Source organism: Achroia grisella, unplaced genomic scaffold (assembly GCF_030625045.1).
Source record: "Achroia grisella isolate CSIRO2021 unplaced genomic scaffold, CSIRO_AGI_Agris_v1 utg308, whole genome shotgun sequence".
NCBI lineage: Eukaryota > Metazoa > Arthropoda > Insecta > Lepidoptera > Pyralidae > Achroia > Achroia grisella.
The window spans coordinates 1,711,362-1,731,413 of NW_026712791.1; the positions used below are offsets into that span (position 1 = coordinate 1,711,362).

Sequence of the window (20,052 nt, forward strand, 5' to 3'; positions counted from 1 at the left end):
GGTTACGCCATTTAAATACTAAAGAGTTGTGGATATAAACAAAAATGTAAATATACAACATATAATGTAACATTGTGAAAGATAAAGGAACAGTATTAGTTAAATAAAATTCTATAGGTATAATGACAAAAGTCTCTTACTGCATGCTTTTTCATCAGATCCGTCGGAACAGTCCGGGTTGTCGTCGCACATCCAGGTGAGCGGCACGCATTCGCCGTGTTTTCCCCGGCAAGTGAACTCTTCGGGATCGCAAGCCTCCACTTCTGCCAACCCAAGTCATGCACATGCTAAGTACGATGCAAGTAATATTACCTGTATTTTAAAACCCCAGCACATATTTTAGGATGACACATTACAGCTCCAAATATATTTCATCAACATTGCATGCACATCATTTGTATTTCATAATTAAGGAATGTCTGTGTAATCCCAAAATCAATGCTTAGGCTGAGACGTGACGCAAGTAAAGGAAAATACGTTCTCGACGACTTCATAACTGCTGAAAACTCAAATACAATTGTTCTGAGATAAACGAAAACTTTAGATTGAACTCAAACGAAATGACTTATTTGATATGTCTTCAAACACAATTATTACGTCCATTCGTTCCAGAATTCCCTTTCTCTTTAGGATTTCCCCCTTTGCGGTACTTTCCACGTAATCTTAATTATATTTTTTATGTTTTGTTTCTTTTTTTTTTATATTACACGTGTTTTGTTTTATTTTCAGATATTTTACAATAGATACTTCACTTTTACACTTATATTATGTTTGATATGGTCATAGAATTTTGAAATATATACGACTTTATAAATACCCCACGAATATGATTTTTCTCATGCTCTTCTAAATGAAGTATTGGATGAATTTACGTCAATCCCCTCATGCCAATTTGTCCTATAACATGCTACTTTTGTAGAGCATGCTCTTACCACATTGATGTTCATCAGAACCGTCAGGGCAGTCGGCCTCATAATCACATTGCCATGAGGCAGGTATGCAATATCCACTTGTGCATACAAATTTGTGTTCAGGGCATTTTCGTACTGATGCTGTGTATTAAAAGTTACATTGGTATCGCAGTAAATACTTATAATCAAAGGATGTTGGGCAACAATAAATACTAATGTCAAAACGCGGCTTACCGATATGATTTTAATGATACTAAACACTTCTTGTTTGAGTTTAACTCTGTTTTACGCTGTCGTTAACTAATAAACTCCAAATTAAGCGGCTTTAAAACTGGATAAGAAACTTTGCTTTGAGAAAATTAATAAAGTTCACGACAAATTTGTATGTGGGTTATATACCTTGTACTGTAATGGGTAGTTTCTTTATAATAAGAATTAATTTGTAGCATTGATATATTTATTTATATTGTACTTTAAAAACTTCAGAAAATATCATCATGTGTTGTCATGTCTGGTTTGGTCAGACTGGGTTTGCTTAAAGGTACTTAAGTTATTTTCATATTTCGTCTAGGATCTGCGTTAAAGCAAGCAATTTCAAGAATATTTTATTAATTACCTTGTTCCTTATTTGTATAGTATAACTAAACTAGTGTAACTGTGTTTCTTTTTACTACAGTAATTGTAATAATCATAAAATCAAATAATAGCTATCATAACAGTGTTACTACATTATATTTGTTGGGTATCTACGTAATAAACATATTGTACACCACATCGCGTGTCCGTGCCGAATAAAAAGGATTTTCCATTATGTTGGGTCGACTTACAATGGCACTAAGTGTACCTACAAAGTTGCGAGCCCGCGGTTGCTATAACCCTCCCCTTGAAATAAAGCCTTGCGAACTTCCGCTGGCTTTTTGTACATATTGTTACTGTTTGTGAAAAAAAAAAACAAAGAATTAGATGTCCGCTTGGCTGGCTTTTGTAGAGCTACTAACTTCTTTTGGATTGTTTGTAACAAACTAAGTTCTAGACTTTACGTAAAATTTGCTGTTATTGGTGTCCTTAATTTACTCAATTTAATATTGATATGGATTTATGAAATTATTATTATGTATATAACAAATGTTTGTTAAAAATCTTATAGTTTAAATTCTCTCGTTCGATTTATTCTAGCCGTACTACCTATATTAATATTGTGAGTAAACTACGTTTTAAAGTAACATTCAACATTTTACAAGTGTATCCAGATAGAATATATAGTGAAACTGATATTAAAAAATAGGTTTATAGGTTTCAATTGAAAAATATTGAAAGAATAAATAAAAGTTATTATTTAATAATTAAATTCAATGAATAAACATTTATATGTGCACTTGCACCAAATTGTAATTTATCACAGTTATTATGATTGGGTATTGCTCTGTTTTTCCGTTTAGTACTGTACGTAGTCAATTCAATTAGATTTTTTTTTGGTTACGTTATAAAAACACCAACCTTAACGGTTATTATTATGTTATTATATTATAACACTTGGTCAGCGTTGGACCTTGAATTGTGAATTTCCGTGCACAAATAATAGAATATTTCATATTTAAGTATGATTCTTACTTTAAAATCTTTTTTCATGTTTCATTATTAAATAATTTCTTATCACTAATCATTATGTGATCTAAGAATTTTTTTAAAGAATACTATTTTTCGTCGTTCTAATGTTTAAATGTAACCATTTTTCAACGTAGGATTTAGAGATCACCCTCTAAAACCCCCAGTTATCTGCACCCATCTACTTTCTGTTTACCTTTGTGGGGTCACCGCACTCATGAACTTTATTTCCTTGGTTATTACTTTTTCGAGATATAGATTTATTTGAAACGCCGGAATCCATATTTATGTATGCAAATAGCGATAACTTTACTCTTTGGTTATTGTTAAGTGCTTGGATATTAACAGATAAGACTAATGTAAGAACACTAAAGTAATATTATGTTATAAAAATAAAGATAATTTTGAGCTGTTATGAATCGAATAAGTAGACCATCGAATCGAGCGTTTTTGTTCTAAGTGACACACTTATGCGTCTTTATGGAATCACTTTACAACTAAACGAGCACGAGTAAATACTGATACAAGTAGATAATAATACAGTTCAAGTAATTCAAATATGTGTACGTTTACATGTGATCCTTTGCGAAATTCCATATGTATCTCTATCTACATGCTTCAAATATTACTGTCTCTCTAAATTGTTCATTTAAATTCCGGGCTCACTCTGTGTGAAAGCGAAATCTGTAGACCTAGATAAGTAGATGTATGTATAATCATAATATATTATATGTATGTAGCATTTAATTACTAGTCTAAGGTTGTATCACATTCATAATAGCTGAACTCTATATATTCGATCAAATGCAGTGTCGATCGGCGATTGTTCAGTGAAGTACCGATCTTAAAATTTTCTCGCCTGATTAAGCTTTGGGTACCTACCTAACTAATATTAAGTACATATGTTTTTTTCATTTGAGTTACTTAAGTTTTAATTATATAATACTCTAACATGCACTCTAAAATACCTTAATTATTAATTTTTCTTTTCAAAGTATTTAGACTGCAATATATAAATACGTATAATTACAATCCTTTCTCCTTGTTGATCCATTTATTTTGTTAAGATCTCACAATCGATGGACTTAAATGGAATTCAAATTCACAATTCATAACGAAAACAGGTAAAAGAGAGGGCAAAGATTATAAAATTAATCCTGAAAACTTGGAGCCGTAATTAAGATTTTAATCTACGCCGGGAGTCTCGGCAAGGACGAAATACGCGTGCTACGTACCTTAAAACTTTTCACATAAATCGCAAGATAATAATATTTTTTATTCTTTACGCTGTATTATCTCATAAGCGTCTGCTCATCTGTCACCAATTTATGTATGACATTTAAACATTTAAATGTAAAAGTATATATTATTTAGGATTTTATACCTTCACTTGATACACATAATTTATCACTTGTTGATAAAAATGTTTTAAATTTATTTATTTTAAGAATAATACAAATACAAAAATACATTGCGTATTCCTTTATAGGTCATTTGTATTTTTTTTTATTATGTGAATAAACTTAATAAAAGTGATAAATATTTTTATATACATTCTATATCTTTTAATAAGTAAGTGGAATATGTAATTTGTATAATTTTTAATAGATTTAAATATATGTATGTATGCAATTAAAATATTTTAATTAAATAAAAGATTTTATTCAATAAAGTAATTTGCGCAATCATATCAAATTCGAATTGTTTATTTATATTTCTATACTTATTTTAAAACGTTTAAATTTGAAATTATGATATTTATGCGTTAATAGACTTTGAATTTTTCAATTTGTATAAGCTATATCATACCATAGCTGGATATATTGGATATATTTGATTTTTGTGTAGTGTGTGAAACAAAGGTATGATATTAGAACCCTTAGAGAAATGTTACATTTGCTATATTTCGATCTTAATCGAAATAGTTCATACTATATTCAGCAACTGACACCAAAAGAATTTTCAGAGTAATGAGATTGTTCTGTCCTGTCAATATCAATAATCTGGATTTTTCCTTTATAACTTCTATAATATAAAATACTTCTACATTCTACACTTACACGTCAGCAGAAAATAGAGACCACTTTCAACATGGCCCAAGTCAATTTGTTAAAGTAACAATGTTTGCTTATTTTCATCACCTAAAATACATACTCCGTTGTTTGTTTTTATTCGACCTATGTAAATTCTAATTTAGAAAGCAGTAAAAACCCTCAGAGATATTTGAACAAGAAGTGACCATGTAACAATTTTAGTGTGGTATATTTGATTACATTTTATTTTAGTATATTTATTATTTTCTTTGTAAAGAATACATTAATAATAGCATTGAAATACAAGAAATACAAGTAGACCATAATCTTGAGGAACTTTTATATTTGTTGTAGATTGTTTTTTTTTATTACAACATTACATTGACTCTGGTTTTAATTCGCGATAATATAGCATACCCTACTACTGCGACGCTCTTTCATTTAATTATAATAATATTACAACTCTAATATTCAAGCAAAATTCAAAAAACATTTATTCATGTAGGACATTTTAGCCGCTTATGAACGTCAAGTTTTTACATTATAATTTATTATATGCATGATTAGGCTCTTACCAGTATTAAACAAATTAATGATAAAAAATTTGAATCAGATATGATGATGTGGTAAGAAATAACACAGCTACAAAAATAAATACTAATTACAGGAGTCATAATTACTACGTAATATCAATTAGTAATCATGACTCCTGAAAGGGGTTAAAATATCAACGCGTTCAAGCAATACATAAGTGCATATTTTTTATTTATAATATTATCTATTTTTTGTAGTGGTATATTACACTTTCCTTTCATTTAAAAATTCAAAATGGAATGGAATAATTTAATGAGTACGTACTGCATGTTCCTGGTTCTTCATCTGATCCATCGGAGCAATCCTTCTCGTTGTCACATCGCCATGATAACGGTATACACCGCCCTGTCTTGCATCGGAACTCCGATGATGTGCAGGTTCGACTTTCTGCAACAAACAAAATAACATTGTTAGGTTAGAAATGATTATAAAGAATCTTTTTGTTTTCGTTTTATCACATATTCCTTGTCTATGAAAGAAATGTTTCTTTTGACAAAGATGCAATTGCGAATTTGAAAGATTTTCCTCATAAAATCAAATATTGTCTATAGTAATACTGAAGTAGGAATTTGTTTCATGTTCATATATACCAATGGTTCACTTTGCGAGTATGGTATATATTAACCTATATGACTTACATATATATATATATACATCACACTGGCTTAAACTATCTTTTAAATAATTAAAATTTACTTAAATCGGTGCAGGTGCTGTGCAGTTCAGTTTCCTCATTTCAAAATTAGCTGTCAAGTTTTTTATAATATTCTACGTGTAGACTATCCTATTAAATATTATTATTTGTATGTTCTATCTTGTTGATTTAATATTTAAGCAGTAAACTGGATCAATTCATTTATGGCTGAAATCACCGTTCAACGTGCGTATAAAACAAGGATGAAGAAAATTATCGGCGGGCGGCAGCAGCCGCTTTATCTCGAGGTGATTCGAGCCGAGCGCGGCACGCGCCGCCGAACAATTTGTAAACAAAACGCACCCCACCAAATAATATTGCTGTACGTGGCTCCGCTGGGTACGTACCAGCGTAGCCTTTCTACGACTCGGATAATAAATTCTACTATGCTATCAGAAGCCGTATCGTAGATATTCACTGAAACGGTAGGCTGTAGGTTGTTCACTTACAAATTTTGTAACAATCACCGTTTATTTCTTAATAATTAGGGTTAGCATTCAAATGGGACCAAAATGCACACTTGAATGTTCTTGTAGTAAGTTGTATAATAGGTACTTCAGTAGTAAAAACGAGTCTCGTTCCAACTTTAATTTAGAAGAAAGGAAAGCTGAATATTGAAATGCGGAAAGAATTCCGGAATTTTTTTGGCCTTACCCTCGTTTATTTTGGGACTGTGGGATATTTGGGTTGTACCTAATACGAAGCTACAATAACAGGCGTAGTGTAAAAGGTATTCCCTTACGGGGCGGGGTCGGCCATTTGCTCGAGTGAAACGCTTTGCCGTGTAACACCCACATTATTGCCTCTTCTGCACTGGAATGTTAATGCGAGCTTCTTCTCCCCGTTTCCTTGCTTCAATCCTCGTTTGAAACGCTTATCGCGTTAACTTCCTCATTAATGTTTTACGTGCGATTTCTCTAGGACTTTTGTCTTAGTTACACATTTCCTTTAGTTTAAAAGTGGTTTATTGTGGATAGGTATCTATCGTATATATATCTAAATATATTGTATTTGAAAAATATACGAAGTTAATATTAAACATTAAATTAACAGATTATTTTTAGCCCTAGAAAAAGAGTGCAGAAAAGAAATATTATTGTTGATTACCTGTAAAATTACGTGAATAAAATAGAATGTCTTTACATATACACAATTGTATGTCTGTATATGCACAGTCCAAAATAATAAAGTAACAAAATTAACCTACCATTCACTTATACAGATAGTAAAACGATAAATAAATACCGATATGTCATTAAATGGAATAAAGTTTACTTCCTATATGATTGAATGTAATAAGACACTCGGCAATGACTATTGAGAATGGAAGGATCGAGAAGCAATTTCAAGATCGGCAATTTTGTCACCATTTCGCGTTAGAGTGATTTTGTTCATCTCCGACGAATGAGCTTATCGGACGGACATCGTCAGTTTACCCACTGTTGTGGTTATAGCTCGCAATAAGATCTTTATATCTTTTTCTTGTGGGTTTGATATAGTCACACTTGTTTAATAAACTAAGAATTACTTATAATCTATAATGGATAAGTATCTAAGACCCGAAAGATTCGATGCAGATCCGTCAGCAAATATTGATCAATCTCCGCTATGGATACATTGGAAACAAACTTTTGAGAATTTTATTAGTGCTATAAATACTAAGGATAATCCTATTACTCCAGAGCAGCAATACCAAGTACTCGTCAATTACTTATCGCCGATTCTTTATGCACATATCAAAGAATGTAACAACTACACTACAGCGATTCTTAAATTAAATCAATTATTTACAAAACCTGTAAACGAAATCTATTCAAGACATCGTCTTATGAAGCGATATCAGCAATCCGGTGAGTCAGTTCATCAATATATACAAGCTCTTAAACTATTGTCGAAAGAATGTAACTTCCATAAAGTTACAGCAGAACAGAATGAAAGTGAATACATAAGAGACGCTTTCATAGGCGGACTGGTGTCACCTGTAATACGTTAAAGACTGTTAGAAAATAGTACTTTAACCCTAGATGCGGCCTTCCAGCAAGCTCAATCACTGGAGTTAGCAGAAATTCATAATCAGAATTATCTACGTGACACTAATCCTGTAATAAATAATACAAATAACTGTTCTAATATTCCAGTTTTAAAGGATTCTATGTCTGCTGACAATAAGAATACTGATGTCACCGTTGCTGCAACACCAAATTATAGAAATACGTTTGAGTCTTGTTACTTTTGTGGAGAAAAAAGACATCCACGAAGATTCTGTCCAGCAGCCAGTTCAACGTGTCTTTCATGTGGTAAGAGGGGTCATTTTGCTAAAGTCTGTCGAAATAAATCTCAACGCAACGCAGCTACCTCCAACGAAAATCAGTCAATCGAAACACTCTCCTGCATACTATCTGCTGCAGATTTAAGTAAAGCGACTGTTCCTATTATTATCAATAACAAAATTATGGCTAGAGCACTAATAGATACAGGCAGTACAGCTAGTTTTATTGACAAACGACTGGTTAACCACTATGATTTAATTGAAACACCATATCACCAAAAGATAACAATGGCCAAGTCAAACCTTATATCACATGTAAAAAGCAGATGTGCATTAACTATAGAAATACAAAAACAAAAGGTGGAAGTCAATCTTATGGTGATGGAAGGATTATGTTCTGATGTTATTCTCGGTCATGATATGTTAAGTGAACATAAATCATTAGAAATGCAATTTGGTGGTTTTAAACCCTCGCTTCAATTATGTACTCTTATAGAAGCCAAAATAAAACCTGTTAGCTTATTCAGTAATTTACTACCTTTCGAGAAACCTATTGCGATTCGATCTAGGAAACAGTCAGAGATGGATCAAAAATTTATAGATGAAGAGATACAAAAGTTATTAAAAGATAAAATAATTGAACCTAGTCAGTCTCCATGGCGAGCACAAGTCCTTGTTACTAGTAGTGAACACCATAAAAAACGTATGGTTATAGATTATTCACAAACAATAAATAGATTTACTTTATTAGATGCATATCCACTCCCTTCTATTGAAGATGTTATAGCTAAGGTATCTAAACATAAAATATTCAGTAAAATAGACCTTAAAAGCGCGTATCATCAAGTACCTATATTGGAAAGCGAAAAATCATATACTGCCTTCGAAGCAGGAGGAAATTTATATCAGTTTCGACGAATTCCGTTTGGTGTCACCAATGGAGTGGCCGCATTTCAACGTGCAATTAATAATATCATAAAATCAGAGCAATTAGAAGGAGTTTATGCTTATCTCGATGATATCACGATTTGTGGGATAAATCAGACTGATCACGATGAAAAACTTAAAAAATTTGAAGAAATTTCTACAAAATATAATCTTACATTAAACGTGACAAAAAGTGAATTTTCAAAGACTACTATAAATCTTCTGGGATACAACTGGGAGTGATTAAACCTGATCCGGAACGTTTACGCCCTCTCCTAGAACTACCAATTCCTACTGATTCTGTTTCTTTGCGACGAGCACTAGGTATGTTTGCGCACTATGCTAAATGGATTCCTAAATTCTCATACAAAATACAACCATTTGTCAATCATAATACATTTCCGCTTACGGAGGACGCTATAAAAGCATTTGAAGATCTTAAAATAGAGATAGCTAAATCTACAGTAGCTGCTATTGAAAGCGGCATACATATGACTGTAGAAACTGACGCTTCAGATTACGCTATTGCAGCTACGTTATCTCAAGAAGGTCGGCCAGTAGCTTTCTTTTCAAGAACACTTTCTGCTACCGAAAGGGGTCACCCTGCTATTGAAAAGGAGGCCTCGGCAATTGTAGAAAGTTTGAGAAAATGGAGACAATTACTAATAGGACGAACATTCAAACTGATTACAGATCAACGTTCTATATCATTCATGTTTAACCAGCAACATACATCAAAGATCAAAAATGAGAAGATACAGCGTTGGCGTCTTGAATTAAGTAGTTACAACTTTGACATCATATATCGACCGGGAAGAGAAAATGTCGTGGCCGACGCATTGTCACGAGCAAATACTGTCATAGCTTCGACATCGAGAAATTCATTAATGGATTTACATAACAGTCTTTGTCACCCGGGTATTACACGGATGGTACATTGGGTAAGAACTAAAAATTTGCCCTTTTCTGTTGAAGAAATCAAACGCATAAATACATTATGTCCCGTATGTGCTGAAATTAAACCTAGATTCATAAAATCGACTTTAAGGGGCCTCTTCCAAGTAGAACTCAAAATAAGTATATTCTAACTGTAGTAGACGAATATTCTCGTTTCCCATTTGCCTTTCCATGTCCAGATTTAACAGCTGAAACCGTTAAAAGAAAATTAACTCAATTATTTGCAATCTTTGGAGTACCCACCTTTGTGCATTCTGATCGAGGAACATCCTTTGTCTCATCAGAATTAAAGGAATTTTTATGTAGCTTAGGAGTAGCTACAAGTTATTCATCACCTTATAATCCTCAAGGAAATGGCCAAACAGAGCGTTATAATGGGATTATTTGGAAAACTATTCAACTATCACTTATGTCTCTTAAGCTACCTATAAGTGCTTGGGAGTCAGTTATTACTCAGACATTACATTGCATTCGTTCATTATTATGCACCAGTACTGGGTGCACACCCCACGAGAATGTTTTCTCATCCACGAAGGTCATCCAATGGCCAATCAATGCCAACATGGCTAACGGAAGGAAGTACAGTGTTCATGAAAAATCTTGTGAGGAAGAGTAAGTACGATCCGTTTGTAGAAGAAGTAGAGGTACTTAATGTAAACCCACATTATTCTCAAGTGCGTTTGCAGAATGGTCGAGAAACTACAATTTCAAATAGGTACTTGGCTCCAGCTAATCCTCCTTTGTTAAATGAACCTGTAAGAGAACAGAACCCGAACGCAGAAACTGAATCATTTAATACTGATCAATCTACTGCTGACCAATTTCTAACAGACCAATCTCCCGCAGAAGAATCTCCTACTAATCAATCTCTTACAGATCAATTTCCTGCACTTCCATCCCCTGCTGAGGCAAATATATCTTCACGTCGTTCCACCAGGCTACGTCGCCCACCTAATCGGTTCCAAGATTATCAAACAGATTTCTAAGGCACGGGTGAATGTCGTGAAGCCATTAAATATAAGAAGAAGATTTTAGTTACATTTTATCTGTCAAATAGTCGTGTACAATTTTTAGTTTATTAAAGCCTAATAATGGGTAAATCTAGTTTTAATTAATAATTCAATACTATATTCATATCAACTTGATTAGTGATTCAGGCAACCGAACAAATGTACCTACTAAATTGCGACCAACGGAACCCTATTCAGCTAATAGGACCGTATCCGAGGGATTAATTAACTGTACACTGTCGAATAATCTCTTTGTTCGGAAGCCACGACTTGTAGATACTAAACAGAGCTTATCCGTGAAATTAACCGCGGTAACTGACTTACGAATTCCTAAAATTTCTAATCCTTTGATAAGTCAAATTTTGGAGCCATTTTACTCTGACATATTAAAAAAATAAATTGGGTATTTCAGAAGACAAAAGTCTTAACTTCGCTAGTAATGTTTCTGTTCATGGTAAATTGAAGTTTGTATTATTCCTAAAAGGTTACATCATTTTTTAGACTTCAATTCTCTTTTATTTCTTACATAAAACAAACTTTAAGGTACAATCTAACGAGTAACAATAATGATTGAAATCGGACCAGTTAAAAGTTAGGTTGTTATAAACCACTCTAGATATGTCGAACCGTTGAGATGCATGCTAAGTTCTACACAGACATCTATGCACTACAAACATTATAAATATTTTATGCTTTGAATGGCAAGGTTGTTTTCGGCGCTTTTATGTGTCAAGGACTGAAACTCTCTGTGAAACGTTAGTTCATCTGTTAATTACACACATTTTCAAGAGGTGTTTGCTTACTAAAGAGAAGTATAGAAATTAGTACATCCTATCCTATGTACTAATTTCTATGCTATAAACACTGTGGCTTTACATAAATATTGTATAAGTTTACGTATATTGTTTAAGTAAAATGTTGAAGGACGTTTATTTCCACTTGCGTAAAGCCAAAGCGATCTGGCTTTTCATCGGCTTACTGCCTTATCGGAACTTGTTTGTCGAAGTAATTGAAAGCTTATACACCTTATTCTTATAATAGAATTTATTAACATTTATTTAAAGTATATTTTTGCTACATTTATTAATAATAATTTATCTCTTAATAATAATTAATAGGTACTGCATTCTCATTTCTGAGAAAAGCATACTTTTATAATACTGTACTAATTTTTATTACAATTTTTTATTGAAATTCATTGTGAATTACAAATTCACACATAACTAAGTATTATCACAGTCGAATAGAATAATATAATATTCGAATCGACCATTCAAATTATATATAATAAAATAGAATAAAAAATATACTTAGTATTTTTTAATTATGGATAAGTATTAAAAATTTTGATTGGTAAATAGAAATTCATATACTGGAATAAAATGTAATACGACAGTATTGTCGTATTCGCTCCTAACTAACAAATTGGATACAAGTTTCGTATATCCAAAGTTATCTGTGAAAACTCTGCACATTTTCTAACGAATGTATTATTTGATACCTCAAATGTGCCTTTGATACGAGTTTTATACTCGAGGACATTTTTTGCTAGCTGTATTTTTTACTACGTGTAAAAAATAGAACTAGCGGAATAGAGGAAACAATGTCCAACAGAAACATTTTCATTTAAAATGGTCACTATTCTTTTTTTACTACCATATAATTTGATACGACACAACATAGCTTAAAAAATAATTTAGAGAAATTAAATAATTTTATGTTTTAAGCAAATGTGGTGCATAGTATAAATTAAATGTACCTGTTATTGCATTGCTAAAAAAAATTATTTTGAGAAATAATTTATGTGCTAGTTTTTTCTATTTCAAGTAATGTGCCTATATAGTTTTGTACTTCAAAACCTCAAAAACACAATCGATGAAATTAGATAGATTTTTATTACTTACTTTTAATATTACTCACTTTTAATTATGAATAATATGGTACCAAAAAAACAATTGTAAGAACACTGAATGCAAACCTTGATGAGCTGCATTCAGTGTTCTTAAAATTGTTTTTTTATAAAAGCTTTTAATATATAATGTACTCACAGTAGTTAACTTAGTGAGTCCTATTATTTCTAGATAACAGAAACCATCTTTACTTAGGACATTATCTCCCGCTTATTAAAATATTCTCAAAAGGACACCGAGGTTATACAACGTGCGCTACAAGTGAACGAGAGGCTAGAGCATTAGACGAAATTGTCCCCAAGATGGCAATACTCTGCAAAGCACCGGAAAATTGTATTACCGCTGCGCACTTCAAGCATACGACGAGTGCATTCGTTAACAACGCAACATAACAAGATGCTTTGAGAACCTATTGCATAAGGTACTATAATATTATAGAACAGTTTGGGAGACTATATGTCATAATAACTTACATTTAATCATGCAGATGAAATTTATAATTATATTGAAATATAGTTTACTGTATTCAGTTAATAATTACCCACTCAATGAATTCAAGTTTCATCAATATAGTACATATTTCACTCTACTATTAATATTGACGCTAAAACTATTAATATAACGATAAAATAAACATATCAACATTCATTTGCGTTTACTAACAATTACAAATAACTTCAGACGACATTAGATTAGTGCAAGTTTGGAAAATTAACATTACAGAATAAATGAATAGCAATAATCTCAAAACAAAGAATTTTCTGTATTCAAGTTAAAATTATATGAATACTTAAATGAGCTTAATAATAATGGAGGTGTTGCACAGAAACCAAACAAGCAGCATTGAAAATATTTTAAAGTTTACACATAGTAACTATAAAGTATTGACATTAACAAAAAATGGTAAAAATGTATTAGGTATATACCACCAACGTATTTAGTCAAATAATTAAAACAAGAAGAGCTGTACAACATAACAATCATATTTATCATTAAATTGGTAATATTGTAATGACATTTATTTATTTACATACCATCAAGGCTCTTCTTAAAACAGTTAAGTCGATCAAATCACGTATGTATGCTTATTTTATCACTTTAAAGTTCTATCAATAGTTACTATATATTTATACATTGCGAAGTATGTGGTAGATAACAATTACCTGCATTTTTGTAGTCATAGGTCTTCGTGTAGAAATCGTAGTCACCTTCATAGTCATCATCGTAGAGTGTTGCCTCCGTAGTAATCAGAAGCATACACGTTAACCATAACACTCGGCAATATGCCATTTTAACTTAAAACTGAGAACTGAGTCTATTAAAAAAATATTGTTGTTCCCTCTCTCTCCTACATCAGCGTCTACAAAGTGAAGAATTAAATGATTTACTAAACATTACAGTTAGTAATTCTAACTACTTAATTCTATCGATTCCTATTTTTAGATTTTTACTTTAGAAAATTTTATTATTCGTATTGTACACTGCACATATTAAAAAAGGTAGACTTCTAGAAATTCTAGTTAATACCATTTCTATTTTGTTTTATCATGTGTTGATTTTGATTTGTTAATCTCAATGGATTGAAAAACCGAATATTCCAAATTAATTGAAAGCCTGAACTAACTCTTACTTATTAGAATTCAGTTACAAATTATATTCTTGGTATGATTGATACAATAATTTTAAAATATATTAGGTAATTTTTAAAATAATTTAATGATAGGCTCACGTGTAACTAGGTCAAGTAAAAAATACATAACTGTCGTCTAATTTTTAACTGCGTTAATATTGCATTTTTTACACTACGATGGTGGCAAACAAGCATACGGATCATCTGATGGTAATCGGTTACCATAGCCTATGCATTTAATATTCTATAGTAATAATTATAATATAATGCCTACGTTTAGTTCAGAAAGTCAATGAATAAAAGATAAAGATTAATTCAGTCACTCCATCTTTTCTTAAGCGGATTATCTTAATTAGATCTTTGATGTTGAGCTCTATTTCAAGATCCAGGAGTTATCAATATAATAGTTAATTAAAATACAATACGATAGATATTTATGATTCCGATAAGCGAATAATGAGGAAACTAGTATATTAACAGTCCAAAGTTAAGTTATGAATCTGCAGGGAGCAACTTGAATTAAAAGCAGGTAGCCAACTGGGATAATCCCCTCGACCCTTTGTCTCCCACGGAGGTCGCTTTCCGAAAGTTTTATGGGCATAAAATATTAGTGGGATTAGATTTCTGTTTACATTACGCAAATAGGATGTTTGGTTCGACCGCTGAAGTAATCTGAACAGAATTGATATATCACACAACAACATAAATATTATTGATAAAAAAAATCTAGGTATATAAAAGACAAAATTATTGTTTTAAAGTGTTCCATCATAAGTGTTTTATTAATCTTTCGTGTATCGCACAAGCACTGAATATTCTCCATGTGCTGATTAAGGAAGAGACTTTAAATCACATATGAAATATCATAGTATAAATAAATATAAAATGGAATCCTCCTTTAATCGAGAAGTAATTATTTTCATTGGTTTACTCGGTACACCAATGTTATCATTATTATCAAATTTGTCTTGAGTGGCTATAACATTTAATTAATAAATTATGTAATTACTTCAACTTAACCGATTTTCGTCGATGTTTACTCCTTCATTCTGTATATGGATTTAAATTACTTTTATATTAGATATCTAATCTAAATCTGCATAATAAATTTATAAATGTATGTTACAAATAATTAAATATAAGTATGTCAAATATTCATTATCTGGCACTCTGATAATTATAATGGAAAATTAACTTCAAATTTGTATGTGCGCGTTAATATAAGATTCTGAAAGCGAATTACGTATTAAGTAGTCTAAAAAGCCATTAAAAGAGTCGTTTCTGACAGTGTAAATTAAATTATGAACGCGTGAAGTAACAGTCGCCATGACATTCAGCATTCAATAATTACCTATGAAATGTATGTAGATACATTATCACCTACATACATTACTCGTAGAAGTATACTAACTTATTTTGGTTGGCTGGTTTGATTTATATATTAACTTTAGTAAATACAAACACATCTATATGTCTAAGCATATACCAGTACGATTTAAGAAACTTGTTATTTATAGCTTCAGGTGTTTTTTCTTAAAGTTAAAAGAATTTATTATTACAGTTTAAGCTACATTTGCACCAAGCAAGCGAATTCTCGCTCTGCCCTTACTAATCCAATTTGAGTTCAGAGTAACCCATGCCAGAGATTCTTTAGTTCCCAACTGCATTCACACTATTTCGTTCACTACGTTTACAAAGGCGACTTATATAATCGGCTTTGTGTTCAAAATCTTATTATTATTATTTTGATTGAACCATAATGATGCTCGTCTAAATATCTATAAGCAACCACATCTGTACAGCGAGCTCATAAAGGTCGTAGAATCATGAATTATCCGTAATATCTTAAAGGAAATAAATTTAATGTTATTGTATAATTTATTATTACCACAAATAAAATCTGTTTTTTTTTGTCCGAGTTTGTAAATAATGTAATTTTACTCTAGAAAAATAATTACATTTTTAAAATCACTTAAAACCCTGTAAATGGTAAAATATATATTTTTTGTTGTCCCACTCAAGTGATATCCTACATACATGAACAGTACTAAGCACATCGCTTTAGCCTGTGATCACTCATGCGTTGTCATTTCAGAGGACTAAGAAGTCGTTCCTCTTATCCTGTAATTTCACTGCCTTATTTCACCTTTAAACTGAAACAGAACTTACAAAGCAAGCTGATTGATGGATGAAATGGGCGAGACTGAGGTACTAACGCAGACGCCTTTTTACAACTACTTCGTTATAAGATCTTTCTGTTGAAACTTTGTTGTAGACATTTCATCGAAGACTATGCAACATGTAATGTGTTTATGGCACTAACTGTACATAGTATACACAACAGATTGTATAATTAAACTAATTCTGCGATTCAGGTCAGCCAGTCCGTTTACCTTAGACGCTGTAATTATGACTACTATCTAACAACCCTCTGGAGATTTGGTTGTAGATATTATCTGTAATTGGATTAAAACCGATGTGTACTATCTTTAGATTAGTGTAGAGTACTACAACTATATGTTATTACGTATCTTGGGATTTATACATATGTCAGGGACTAGTTGGCACTGTATTAATTATCCCGATATATTTTCATTATTACCTATATTTTGTTGTAACAGGATATATTATAAAAAATAAAAACGTCAACTGGTGGGTGCCACATAAAAATTAAAATACTTAGTTGATGATTTTCAAATGCATTATTATTTAAAATAAAATTATTTTTTACCTAACATAACACTCACAAAAAAATATTTTGTTTCCATTCAAAATGCGAATTTCCTTCTTTTTAATGTATGTAAGTTGAATGCTGAAATTCTAAACATTTATAACAGCGATATAACTAATTTAATTTAGATAGTGACTCAGATAAGTATAGGGTTGAAATAGGCAAGTTGTTTGTTCTGAATAATTCAACACGTATAACACCGTTGTTAATTAGGGTCAAATTACATATGTTTGAATAACGTAATTTTGTAGGTGTAATTTTAATATCCACTTATCTTGATGGAACTTAACACGACAAAAGAACGTATGAAATAAAAAGACAGTATAAAATGGAAAATAGTAATAATTCGATGTACAAGTAAATACATATGTGTTGTTCACTATAAAAATTTAAAATATGGTAACGATACATAATCTTTTAATTTTTTATTTTCAAAACATAATTTATTACTTGCCATAAATGGAAAACCAACTTGTAAATGTTTATTATTCGATCATGCCCTAAATAATAGCCCTAGTGTCATTTGTATCACTTCAAGTTCTTTCTACAAATTATTCTATATTTATATTCACTACCTCCGTAAATACCTTTTGTTGCAATTGTGAAGAGAATCAGAATAGTAGACATAATAGTATTAGTAAAATAAAATGTTTAACTGAAACCAATTATAAAAGTATTTATGAGTGCCCGATATGAATAAAGCTAATCCTAGCTGTCGCGAGCCTGCGAGCTTTCATTGCAAATACTCGAATTGCAGATGGGTCGCTTCGAAGGCGTGCGAGGTAAAGTGTCTAATAAACCAGATACTACTGAAAGATCTCGTCAACCTTTAAATTTCCTTTTACGACATCATTAAACGCGCGTGTGTTAAACGAGGCATGGCTCGTAATTTTCCCTCAAACCGCAAGGAGCTCGCTTCGCGATCGAGACCGACAGGCATATAATTAACAACCTCTGTCAAATTCACACCCATCACTCACCCCTCGACCACGCCTCCAGCGCTGTAAATTCCCACTCGAATAGTCCCAAACCAAAGGCGGCAATTGAGGGAGTGCAAACGATACTTCAAGAAATATGAACTGGATAAAAGAGAATCTCGGCCCACGTTTAGATTCGATCATTAACTGTTTGTCATACTTATAAATGCGCTATTGATGTTGAAACAACTTTATTAAAATTTAGTCTATCAAAATTAGTTGGTCTTTACTTATGTAGCTACTTACTTTTATAAAAAATAAATGTGAATACAATAACTCCAATGGTGCGACTGCGCCTGCACTAACTTTCATCTTGTATTTCAGCCCTTGATTACCTTTTAATAATAATAATCTGTTAAGCTATTACGTCGTAAGATAACTAACAGATAAAACATACTTTCAATTCTATAGTAAAAATTTTATATATAAAATTCTTGTGTCACAATGTTAGTTACCGTACTCCTCCGAAACGGCTTAACCGATTTTTATGAATTTTTATATGCATATTCAGTAGGTCTGAGATATTATTATCTACTATCTATTATTCATAACCCTCCAGTGATGAGGGTTGTTCAACCCTAATATTTGTTTTTATTTTTTTGACAAAATTTATTTTTTACAATTATTAAAGAATATATACAACCCTATATTTTTATCCTTCTATCACCAACCCCTATTTTTTAATAGTGATTTTAATTTGTATGGCAAAACGTTTGCGGGGTTAGCTAGTATTAATATAAGATTGTCTTAATATGAACATCAAATCTTCAAAGTTATTAAATTAAATTATATAAGCACGCTACAGTTATTTTTTTAAAGTGTCAAACGTTCTTTGTTGTACGTTAAATAACGAAACGTAGTGACGTAACATGAATACCTTCTTTTTACCTGTAGGATCATTATTTCAAAAATTGTCAATTTGTTGAATATGTGGTTTTTACTCACCGATGCAATATATCAGGATAGCTTCACATAAAAGCAATAAAACGCCGAAATCAAGTGAACTGACCGTTAGAACTCTGAAAAATTCTGATTGAAGAGAGCTTGTTTTATTTTAACAACAGAGCAATTGGAATACCGGCTTCCACAGTTATGGAGACCCTAGCGCAAAATTTCTTGTAATTATACGAACGGAAAGTTTAGATGAATAGCATGATAATATCATGGTTTGAGTATACACATTAATCACTGAAAAGAAACCGAATAATGGCCTCTATTCAAACGATTTAAAGTTGTTACAATTACATTGTGTAAAATATATTACGGACTTACATTCATACCTAAATTGTGAAAGTTTTTACATTAAATTTATATATTGTCATTTGCTTTCATTAGGCGTTCGTTATTGCTCATTATTACAAGCCAAATTGGTATTCGATAGCTACCTGTGCTAACAAAGATTTATTTCAGAACGATAGATGTGCGAGGTCTTTGTTGACTTACATAATGGCTCCTACAATATCGAGTGGAGCATATTGTATTTATAGATCACTACTACACAGTAGGAAGATCAATTATCGTTCTTATATTTTTCTTATATTACGATACTGGAAGTTTTATATGTATATTACATAAAACATTAATCGAATAATGTATGAGAGAAACACTGGTTCGAAAGGGTTTGTCATAGTTCGCATTTTAAAAATAATGATAATTATTTTGTTCTAAAAAAGGATTAAAACATGACAAAATTAGTACGCAGCCATTACGGGATTTTATCAAAACCTATTTAAAAAATAAAAAAAAGACTTAAATGTACCAGACATATACAATATCTACTTACTTTATAACATGTTGTACCGAA

At 31.4% G+C, this 20,052-nt stretch overlaps 1 protein-coding gene across 11 annotated transcripts in view; it reads right to left on the reverse strand.

The window, feature by feature from the left end:
• Positions 1–20,052, reverse strand: part of LOC131843472 (very low-density lipoprotein receptor) — a 188,509-nt gene that overhangs the window by 23,651 nt on the left and 144,806 nt on the right. For 4 of the 11 annotated variants that reach the window (XM_059192134.1, XM_059192131.1, XM_059192132.1 and 1 more), the window contains exons 2-4: positions 14,074–14,270; positions 5,408–5,530; positions 141–263 (exon numbers count right to left, since the gene is read on the reverse strand). In XM_059192134.1, the coding sequence (XP_059048117.1) occupies positions 141–263; positions 5,408–5,530; positions 14,074–14,200 (373 nt within the window). In that variant the 5' untranslated portion in view covers positions 14,201–14,270. Of the gene's footprint in view, positions 1–140; positions 264–932; positions 1,053–5,407; positions 5,531–14,073; positions 14,271–20,052 lie in introns of all 11 variants that reach the window. The other 7 variants (XM_059192129.1, XM_059192127.1, XM_059192136.1 and 4 more) reach the window with 4 other exon arrangements.